The sequence below is a fragment of the Prunus persica genome, chromosome G4, assembly GCF_000346465.2.
Source record: "Prunus persica cultivar Lovell chromosome G4, Prunus_persica_NCBIv2, whole genome shotgun sequence".
Taxonomy (NCBI): domain Eukaryota; kingdom Viridiplantae; phylum Streptophyta; class Magnoliopsida; order Rosales; family Rosaceae; genus Prunus; species Prunus persica.
Genome location: NC_034012.1, coordinates 12,409,040 through 12,420,201, shown reverse-complemented (window position 1 = coordinate 12,420,201; position 11,162 = coordinate 12,409,040). Strand labels below are relative to the sequence as shown.

Below are 11,162 nucleotides of genomic sequence, written 5' to 3'. Positions count from 1 at the left end.
TTAACATACACGCCAACGAGGTATAACTTAGTGGAAAATGACATTGATTTGCAGATTAGAGGTCTCAGGTTCGAACCCTCACAGCATCTTAGTTGAGTGTGTGAGTTTAGACCATCGCTTATACTAAAAAAAAGAAGAAGTGATAATTAAAAGGTATTTTAAGGATAATGATGGGTGGAAAGATATGATTGTGTATTTTCAAATTTACATGGTGAGTGAGAAGATAAGGTGGGTGGAAATAGCAGCACTCATCTTTATTAAGTAAAGCCCAAACATGTCTTAGAAATCAACAGTACACGCTCATTATTTGAATTTTGAAACATGGACTTATCAAACCCAATAAGGCCCTCCCATAAGAAGCAAAGCAAGCTCTAGTTCTTTCTTCTTTCTCATACATACAATCCAGACTCATAGGCTCATGGTGGTGCCGGATCAATGAAATAAGAAGCAACACTATCTTTCATGACTTTTCCAACATGTGTGAAGCCATCATCTTTTTTGTAGAGGAGATCCACCACTCTTGTTAAATTAAGAACAAGTACAAGGATAGGCATTGGCACAGAGGTTGGTCTGAGGAACTCCTCGTTGATATCTTTCCACGAATCCACAATCTGTTTGTTGAAGGCATCAATTATTTCCTGCTCATCTGACACCTCATATTGCTTCCTGTAACAATCAATGGCAGAAGCAACATGCCCCCTCTCTTTCTCAAACTGCAAAAATATAATCCAAAATCCAATAACAATAAGAATCTAAAATATAATTAATTATTTAGTTGGTTATACATAGCGCATCCATAATTGTAAGAGTAGTCTTTACTAAATTGAATTGAAGTTCCAACTTCTAACTTTTCAAGTAGAATTGAAGTTCTAATGACATTTTTCTTCTCATAATTCATTTCTAATGACATTTTTCATGTAGAATTGAAGTTCCAACTTCAAACTTCAAATGAGGATGAAATATAAGAACCGAAAAGTGGACAATGAGAAGCAGGGGAAAAATATTTGGTGTGAGCAAACATTTTTGGCGGTAAAAAGTACAGAAAAAACTTACAAAATTTTACGGAAGGACCAAAGCAGATACATTACTGAATATGTGAGGACTATAAAATTTAGTAACTGTTGAGAGACCAAAGTGAGAATCATGTAATAGTGAACTACAATAGCTGCTTTGTACCTTGCTTGAAACAATGTCATCCATGAGCCTAATAATGGTATTGGAAGCTCTGAGAATTTTAGGGTCATTCAACGACCACTCAAAGGACTCCTTGGTTACAATGTCTCCCATGCCAAGTAAAGATATAGTTGTAAGCGTGGTGTTACCAGCAGATGCTGTAGCAACACGCATATATTCCTCCATGCTGGGGATGTATCCTTCGTGGAACCATTTGGCCTCATCAAAGTAAGCTTTGGCATTAGTTTTCCACTGCATATGTGGGACATAAATATTATGTAAATTAATTAAAATAGTGAAAAGTAAATTAAGCTGTGTGTTTAATTAGTTAATTATTACATACTGCTTCTTTTGCATAGTAAGCTCCGTATGCTCTTCCTTCCTTCACCATCTCCTCCTCAATTTCATTGAAAACATTCAAAAGCGTACGGTAGAATATTTGCATGTACTCTGGCAGTTCATCCATGCAATTGACATCCCATCTGTAAATTGCACACACCATATTCATCTGAAGCATATCTACAAAGCAAAATTAAAATTTGGTTTGGTTTGGTTTTAGATCTATGTCCAAAAGGATTAGCCGCCATTGGGTTTAGTCCACAAGTTTTTGGTTGTAGACGTAGGTCTTTTGACATTTATTACTTTTTTTGTTGTGTCGATTTTACCTTTTGAGGTAAATAAGGAAAACACATTGAAAATCTAAATTTAATGAATTATTTCATTGTAATTGAATTCCAAAATTTAAATTTTGAACTCTTTCCTTGATAATATTCCTAATATATGGATAAAATACAATTTAATCAATAAAAAGTAAAGACCCACATATTATACCAATCGATCAGACAAGCACACACATTAAATTAGGTACATAACATACATGTAAATAATGTTATCATTAGCAATGAAAAAAACTTAGTTATAAATCGTGTTACCTATAAGTTAGGAACATAAATTAGAAGACTATCTATAAGTTAGATACAAAAAATAGACAAATAAAATTGTATACCTATAAAAAAAAAAGATACATAAAATACTATTACACATTGTCGAAAATATGAAAAAACATATATATATACGGTATACCTATGCAATAGGCAACCCGATTCAAGTCATAAGGAGCAACATTGGAATAAAAAATAATTTTAAAAATAAAAAGATTACACTAGAAAATATTTAAAAAGGAATGTAATCTTATGTGGCACAAAAATCAAAGGACTTGGATCAAAGTCACCAAAAATTCCAAAGATTAAACCCTACTCCTCAATAGAAATTTAGATGTAAATAAACTTTTCTATTTTATTTACTTACAAAAATTCATCCAACCTTTGAACTGCTTCCGTAAAGATCTCGAGTTCTTCAAATGTACCGAAAGCATCGTACATATCATCCATTGCTGTTAACAGGGCAATCCATTTTGTGAGAATGTTTCTTCCAACGAGGTATTGAGGCTCAAAATAGACCCCCACAACCCAGAAGTATAACTCCACAATTCTATCTCTTGCAAAAGGCAGCTTCCTTTTGAAGTCTACTTCTTTCCACCACCTAATTCATTGCTAATATTAGTTAATGAATTACTAACTTAATTACATGTGCTAATCTCACATAATTAAAAAATAACCTACCTAATAAACTCACTGAGCTCCTGTTTGTGCAAAGACTGAACAAGATTGAAATCTGACTTGGCAAGTTTTAATAGAGCTTCATTATGTGAAGCTTCATCTTGGTAGATGGACATGAACCGACGGGCGCATACCCTCTCGAGACTCTTTCGGAGCGGTCTCTCTAGGGCTTGAGCTATTTGTTCAGCCAGTTGATAGCTTACATGGGTTGTTGCCGACTCCAGATGTTTTGTCGTGAAAACAAGAGCCTCTTCTAGTATATCTTCTCCATGCACCCTCAGATGCGTTGCTTCATAAAAGCTTAGCATTCCCGGCACATCAGAGATTAAGCTTTCCTTGAAGCCTCCATTTTTACGATCTTTGAACTTGTTGAATATTCCTGCTCGATTGCAGCAAATGGACACATAACACATAAATATTAAGAAATAATTTTGGCCAAATTCAATCTCGTTACATTAATTTCTCTAATAACTTACTGCATGAAACATAATGTCCATGTTGTCTTAGTAGCCGAAAACCAAGGGAAACATCGTATAGGTCACCATCATCATCATCATCATGGAAACGATTTGCAGCATATATATGTTCCAGTGCTTCTTCTATTTCCTTTTCAAAGTGGTATGCCACACCGAGGCGCTGGATTGCATCAATTAGCTTCATCTGATATGAAAAATCACCTGCACCAGTTGTGAATACTTCCCTCCTCACTACTTGTTTCAGGTCTTCAACTTCTTGTTGCTTATGGGAATAAGCTATCTGCACCCATAACATTAAATGAGCAAAATACATGTCAAATTTCTTTTGAAACAAAAAACAACATGGATTTATTTATTTAATTGCATGATATATAAATTACAATGTCTTCTGAACCATAATCCATAAACTGATCCCCCCAAATGCTCGGGTGGAAATTTGCCGTATGTCGAACAATTTGATCAGGCTTAGAACATTGTGATTGAGCTGCTGAACCAGCTTCTAGCGACATGATTTGTACCGGTGTAAATTTTTTCAGATCTTTGCTCTGCAAGTATGAAAAGGATTGTTTATGTATTCATGTTATATAGGCAAGGGATGTCAACTTTTTGAGTGGGATATCTTTTGTAATCTCAAGTGGGCTCAGACCATTTATCAGATTTTCGTCATTATTACCTTTATCCCTGCCAATCAGACGGAGATACACATCAATCAGAAGGAGATACCCTTATCCCTGTCATTTATCAGATTTTGTTTTTTTTTTCTTTTGATTTTCTGGTAAATTTCCATTATATCCGATCAATCAATCTTATAACACATAAATTATTGCATTAAATTATTCATCGGGCAAGCTCATGTCACATATACTGATGATTATTGTTGTTGGTGAGCATCTCCAAGGGTGTAAGTGTCACATCATATACGCTCACGAGAGGGAGGGTTATGAGGTGGAAATGTCGTTGGGGGTTTTGGAATTTTTTTTTTCCTTATATTATTTTTAAAGAGTTATAAGATTGATTGATTGGATGTAATGGGAATATGCTAGAGAACAAAAAAACAGAAACAAAAAAGGACAAGAAAAAGAAAAACAACCATATACGAGCGTATGTTTTATAGTATACTACACCACCCTAATTTACAGTGTCGCATTATGACAAAAATTCTTCCGAGCCAGACCTAAGGTCTTCGGAAATTGTGGATTTGCAGGCATTCTTCTTGGCTATGCTTTGTTGATGTTAGTGATATTAATTGGTTCTTTCAAATTCTCTTTGATAATTTTAAAATAAATAAATAAATTTAAAATATATATATATATATATATATATATAGTATGCTCACATCAAGATGACTGGATTTTAATTAAAATGCAAACACTAAAGGTGAAATGCCAAATCAATCCAATGGTATTCAGGAACGCTCCCAGGATTTTAAAATGGGGTATGCTAGATTTACGTTATTGAACTGTTAGATTTTAGGCTTATGGAATTGATCATATGTGTGTGTGTGTATATATATATATATATATATATATAATAGGCCTATTTTACACCAACAATGCCAGCTAAGATCTACCATGATGAACATAAATGAATTAAGAGAAAAGAAAATTTATAAGAAAATTCAAAAATGAAAATTTATCTTCACAAAGACGGAGTCAGATAGACGTATTGACAGGACCCGATCCAAATTCCGCTTTGGAATCCGAGTCAGACCCTATGCGTGTCCGACATCTGGCAAATGTGGGGCACAAATGACCTATTTGCCCTTCTATACAAAACACGATAAAATAACAAGGTTGACTTCTGCCGAAAAACCGGCAGAGTTTCCCTTGTAACTGACTCAATACCAAAACATTTTCACCTGCCAAACAAGTATACATATATACGACCAACTGCCAGCATATGTATATATACATTCCAACAATTCAAATATCAGTCTAGGGCAAAACATCAAAGCGACTACTAAATGTACAAAAGAGTGAATCTTTTTACAAAAAAAAAATCCTATATCAGAAGAAAGGCGCGGAAGATGGGAAGTGGCCCGGTGGTGGATTCCTGTGCACGTCTACTGCCTGGGGGCGCAAAACAACAAGAAGGGTGAGTGGACCCAAAAACAAAGTTTAGAAAATACCATATGAACATACTAACCCCACTGTAAAAATAGTTATACAAACTAGCTTATTTTCTTTATGTCTGAAATCACTGCAGGTATATAACTATACATTTGAAAACAGTTTAAAACTATCACCGAGGTGTACCCTATTTCCGTCAATTCCTGGTATCCGTCAATTCCTTGCATCACCATGGGTGACGCATACTCGCAGGTCTCAGTGACACGAGGTCCGTCTGAGCCGCAACTCGCAGGATTCAGGGAACCATAGTCCACCTTTATCCGCATTACTCGCTCCACACGAGTTCGAGTACCAAGGAACTCGTGGGGCAACTGTCAAGCATGCTGACTAAATCGAAGGCAACATTTAATAACTGGGTACAAGGTGGTTTAAGAAAATATAAAGTTTCTGAAGAAAATCTTATGAATAAGTAACTTTTTGTAACCTTTAAAATTCTGCTGCCATTTATCTGATAATGAACAAGAATATCTCTTCCTATATTCTTTACAAGAAATTTCACTCGGCAGCATGCAACATAAAATATTTAACAGAATAAAACAGCTGATAACTGAAACTGAACTGCTTAAATTTATTTATTAAAACAAAGAGTCCACTCACTGATAGTCTGAGCTCGCTGGACCTCTTGAAGGTCCCTCCGGCGGGTCAACTGGTGCCCGGGTGCTTGATTAAATGACCATAATATTCTATTAATACAATATAGTATTAAATTAAAAACCCTACCCCCGGCTCCTAAAAGTACGTGCATCAATTTAAAGTGATCCCTATGCCCATAACAGCTTTCCTTCCACGTGGGATAGTTTAGCGATATCTTGGAACTGAAAAAGCGCTAAAGTCCAAAAAGTCAATCCGGAACCCCACAGGTCCATGACCTCACAATATGATTCGGATGCCGCTAGAAGGTCCAATATATGTAGGACACATGTCCCGAGTGTATTGGTGTTGATCGGACGGTCGGCTTAATCACGATCGTGTAATCGCATAATTTCTAAACCCTAGCCCTAGGGTTCGCGATTTCGGAGTATCCGGGACTCCGATTCACGATCCGTCGAATCCTACACGTTTCTAAAATTATCTAGAATAACATATCTAAAATTGATTACGATCCAACAGCTCAACAGTATTGAACCCGATAATCGCACAATATAGAAAATCTGTTCGAGGCTCAAACGGTATCCAAATTGAGATCCACGAATTCCTACGCGCTCGTGACGACCTAAGGATCGCATCAGAACACAGTGTCACTGCACTACACTCGCTCACGCGCCGCCGCACGCGCCGGCAGCGATGGGTGTCCAAAGCGATTACGCATCGCCGGAAAATCTCAAAACCAAGGCTCCAAACTCCTATCCTAGGTATAAAACCATATTTGGAACCACTTTTGTTCTTGGACCAGCCCCAAAAACTGACCGGAAGTGGCCGAACACGGAGGCCGAAAGTCGGCCGAATTCCAATTTGAAAACTGAGCTAGCTACGGTCCAATTCGATGCAAACCTACCCAACCATCAGCTAGAGCATGGAAAATAGGTAGAAATCCATACCTTACTTGACAAATTTGGAGGAGAATTGAAGGAGAACGAACGGTTGGAAGTTTTGACAAAACCGGCGGAATTCCTGCCGTTTCCGGCGACTGGCGAGCGGCTCGTGGCGGGAGTGAGCTGCGACGTGACGGCGGGGTCGGGCCGGTCAGGTTGGTACCGGTGTTGGGGCTTGCGGTGGCCGGTAGTGGCGGCGCTGCAATTTGGAGGGCGACGGGAGGGAGAGAACGAAAACAGAGAGGGAGGAGGGCGCGGGGAGAGAGAAAGAGAGAGAGAGAGAAAGAGAGAGATGAGGTTTTTATAAAAATCTGATTTTCCAATTTACTATTTTGCCCCTCGTGATATTTTAATCGTATTTTCTTCGTTAAAACTCCGATTCAAGCTCACTTCGTGTCTATGAACTCGTGTCGTCGTGCTCTACGCAACGGTGTATGTGGAATTGTCAAATTTCTTTTCGGTCAAAAAGTCAACTTTGAGTTCATAATTTATTCCAAGGGCAAAATTGTCTTTCCACATAATAAATTACTAATTAAATATGAATTTTAGGTTTGGGTCATTACAACCTACCCCCCTTATACAAATTTCGTCCTCGAAATTTACGTATCTATTACTCGAAGAGGTGAAGGTACTGTTCCCGCATTTGGTCTTCGGGTTCCCATGTAGCCTCTTCTACAGTATGACTCCTCCATAAGACTTTCACAAGTGGAATCTCTCTCGATCGTAACACTTGCGTCTTCCAATCCAAAATCTGAACTGGTTGCTCCACATAAGTGAAATCAGCCTCCAACTCCACTGGTTGTTCCTCTAACACATGGGAAGGGTCGGAAATATACTTTCGGAGCATGGAGATATGGAAAACATCATGCAATCGAGCTAGATTTGAAGGCAAAGCAAGCCTGTAAGCTACTGGACCCACACGCTCTATAATCTCATAGGGTCCGATATAGCGAGGACTTAGTTTCCCCCGCTTCCCAAATCGCACTACACCTTTCCACGGTGATAATTTCAAAAATACCCAGTCTCCAACTTCAACTGCCGACACGGCCCTCGGGTGTTCTTCTTGGCTGCAAAGAAAGATGACATTAATGTTAAATAAATAACAAATTTAACTATAAAATACACACACACAAATAAAAACAAAAACAAAAATAAAAACAAAAATATAAATAACTGGAGTTTAAGGATATCTATACCTGGCTGTGACCCTGACGCATCAGTGGATGTGGTGTCGGTGGTGCTGGCCGGCCGATGACGCCGTCTGGCGCTAACAGGCTGTGCCACTGATGAAGCTGATGAAGCAGGTGCCTGGGACCCCGCGGGACCAATTCCAAGTGGTCCATCAGTGCTGGCGCAGTGGCAGCAGATGTCGGGTGAGCCGGGGGCTCCGAACTCTGCGTAGTCGTCACTGTCCTACGACGTCTAATCAGGTATGACATCTGCACAATTTCATTAATACACGTACAAATTAATAAAATATACGAATATTTGAAAGCACATACAATTTTATTAAAATTCTTGACCTAGGGTTTGCGAGTTCAGAGTATCCGAGACTCCGATCCACGATCCGTCGAATCCTAGACGATCCTAGAAATACAGGGTACACCATACGTGAGTTTGAGTTCGATCCAACGGTCCGAACATAACAAACCCGAAAATCGCACAATAGGCAAAATCCGTTCGAGACTCAAACGGTAACCAAATTCCAATCCGAAAACACCTACGCGCTCGTGACAAATAGGGGATTGCACTGGGACCCAATGCAGTGGTGCTAAAGTACCCCACGCGCCACCACACGCACCGGCAGCGCGTGGGTGTCCAAAGCGATACCAATCGCCGGAAATTTCTAAAAACTAAGGGCCAGGGTTCCTACCCTAGGTTCAAAACATCAATTGGAGCCACTTTTGTTCTCGGACCTACCCCAAAAAATGGCCAGAAGTGGTCAGAATTTAAATTCAAAAACCGGCCGAAACTTAGGGTTTTGAAATCGACTGACCTATTGCAACAATTACATAAATCCTACCCAACCATCAGCTAAAGCATGTAAAAGAGGACAGAAACCATACCTCAATTGTCGGATTTGGTCGCCGGAGGAGAGAGAACGACGGCGGCGGAGATTCGGTGAAAACCGAGGAAATAACGGCGGCTGGCTCGACGGTGACGGCGGGGAACCTCCGGGGTACCAGCGTTGTGGCGGCGCCGTCCAAAATGCACTGGGGTAGGGGCTGAGCTGACGGCGGAGAGAGAGAGAGAGAGAGTTAGGCAGAAAACTGAAGCTGGGGAAGAAGGAGGCTATCGCGTCATTTCTGCAATTTTATTCGAGTTTGCGCGACGAAGAACCAAAAGCGTCGCGCAAAATATTTTAATTGACACTTGCGCGACGACATAATTATACCCTCTGTCGCGCAATATTGTAAATCCCAAATTTAGGTATCACGGTGGGTTTTGCGCGACGCACAGTATAATATATTTGTCGCGCAATGTTGTTAATCCGCCAAAATTTTGGGACTTAGGGTTAAGCGGGAGAGATTGAAAACTTTGCGCGACGCTTCCCTTTTTTCGTCGCGCAATGTTGTCAATCCGCCAAAATTTTGGGACTTAGGGTTTAGCGGGAGAGATTGAAAACTTTGCGCGACGAAGAACACTTGTTTCGTCGTGCAAATCCTGTTTCTGTAAACTCTCAAAATTTTTTGGCTAAGTGTCCGAGGAGAAAAGGGGTGGCTGAGATTGCACGACGAAGAAAACTAGTTTCCTCGCGCAAATCCTGTTTCTGTAAACTCTCAAATTTTTTTGGCTAAGTGTCCGAGGAGAAGGGGGTGGCTGAGATTGCGCGACGAAGAACACTAGTTTCGTCGCGCAAATCCTGTTTCTGTAAACTCTCAAAATTTTTTGGCTAAGTGTCCGAGGAGAAAGGGGGTGGCTGAGATTGCGTGACGAAGAGTTGAGTTTTGTCGCGCAAGACTGTTGTTTGCAAGCTTTGTGCGACCAACGAAACCTGTTCGTCGTGCAAACTCTAAACCCTAAACCCTAAACCCTAAACCGCGGAAACCATAAACCCGAAACTAGTTTTAATGATCCAACAGGCAAACTTGTTTTTTTATATTTCGAGATCGTATACGCCGAAAATCTGACAAAACAAACGTTAGGAAATCAAGTAACGGTACAAAACTTTTCGACGGTTCTAAATGAAAAGTCATGATTTAACGGTTATTTTAACTCCAATTTTGATAATTTTTTACAGCTACTTTTCTTGACCCTATATGAATACAATTACTGAATTTGATCTTCAATTTAAGAAGTTTACACTAGGGTGATACCACATAATCTTATGTTATACTTAACGAAAGTATAAGTAAACTATTCATTGTTGGTGAATATATGGTTTTGATGGCATACGCATTCTACGAAAGTAGTTTCAATAATCCAGCCGTCAAACGTGTTTGTTTATACTTCGAGATCTTAGGCCCCAAAAATCAGAAAAAAAAAACATTCAGAGATCAAGTATCGGGACAAAACTTTTGAACGGTTATAAATAAAAAGTCATGATTTAACGGTTATTTTAACTCCGATTTTGATGATTTTTTTACAGCTACACTCCATGACCCTATATGAATACAATGAACCAACTCGATCGTCAATTTCGAATACATATGTGTATATAACATATATTATAAAAGAATATATATTTGCGCGACGAGTTACATTGTTCGTCGCGCAAAATTCCATCGCGCGACGGATAAGAATTTGTCGCGCAATGTTTTACCTTTACGCGACGACTGTTCTAGGTCGCGCACACTTTGCGCAACGAGGGTTTCTTGGTCGCGCAAAATTGCATCGCGTGACGGATAATAATTTGTCGCGCAAATAGCTTTTTGTCTGAATTTAAAAAAAGAAACACATGAGATTGTAATAAATTGCATTGCTGCATTTTACTGTTTTTCATTAAACTATGCATTTTAGTTTTCAACTCAGAAATGTTTGGTTTCTATTGGAATAAGGGCTAGGTTTTTTAATTTTGGGTGTATTTAGTTTGGTTACATGGCAGGTTGTAGTGATGATAGGAAAAGCACTTCTGGGGGATCTTTTATGTAGGCAACAACCTAGTTGCTTGGCATAGCAAAAAACAGAACTCTGTCTCCTTATCCACTGCTGAAGCAGAGTAAGTTGTGGCTAGGAGTTGATGCACTTAACTCCTTTGGATGAGACAAATATTGAAAGACTATGGTCTTTCTC

General features: G+C 39.1%; 1 protein-coding gene across 2 annotated transcripts; it reads right to left on the bottom strand.

Moving 5' to 3' along the window:
* On the bottom strand, window positions 230–3,822 carry LOC109948960 ((-)-alpha-pinene synthase-like). Of its 2 annotated transcripts, none has more exons than XM_020562966.1 (7): window positions 3,649–3,822; window positions 3,269–3,548; window positions 2,796–3,171; window positions 2,482–2,715; window positions 1,517–1,655; window positions 1,177–1,425; window positions 230–713 (listed from the first exon to the last, which is right to left on the bottom strand). In XM_020562966.1, the coding sequence occupies exons 1-7, from the start codon at window positions 3,775–3,777 to the stop codon at window positions 417–419; spliced, it is 1,704 nt and encodes a 567-aa protein (XP_020418555.1). In that variant the 5' UTR covers window positions 3,778–3,822; the 3' UTR covers window positions 230–416. The 2 variants fall into 2 exon arrangements, with proteins under 2 accessions (XP_020418555.1, XP_020418556.1); XM_020562967.1 differs by having other exon boundaries at window positions 2,497–2,715.

Coding starts and splice junctions, on each gene's coding strand:
- LOC109948960 (XM_020562966.1), bottom strand. CDS start 3,777: ATGTCGCTAGAAGCTGGTTCAGCAGCTCAATCACAATGTTCTAAGCCT. Junction 3,549..3,648: donor ATTATGGTTCAGAAGACATT/GTAATTTATATA, acceptor TTATGGGTGCAG/ATAGCTTATTCCCATAAGCA. Junction 1,426..1,516: donor CTTACTATGCAAAAGAAGCA/GTATGTAATAAT, acceptor CCACATATGCAG/TGGAAAACTAATGCCAAAGC.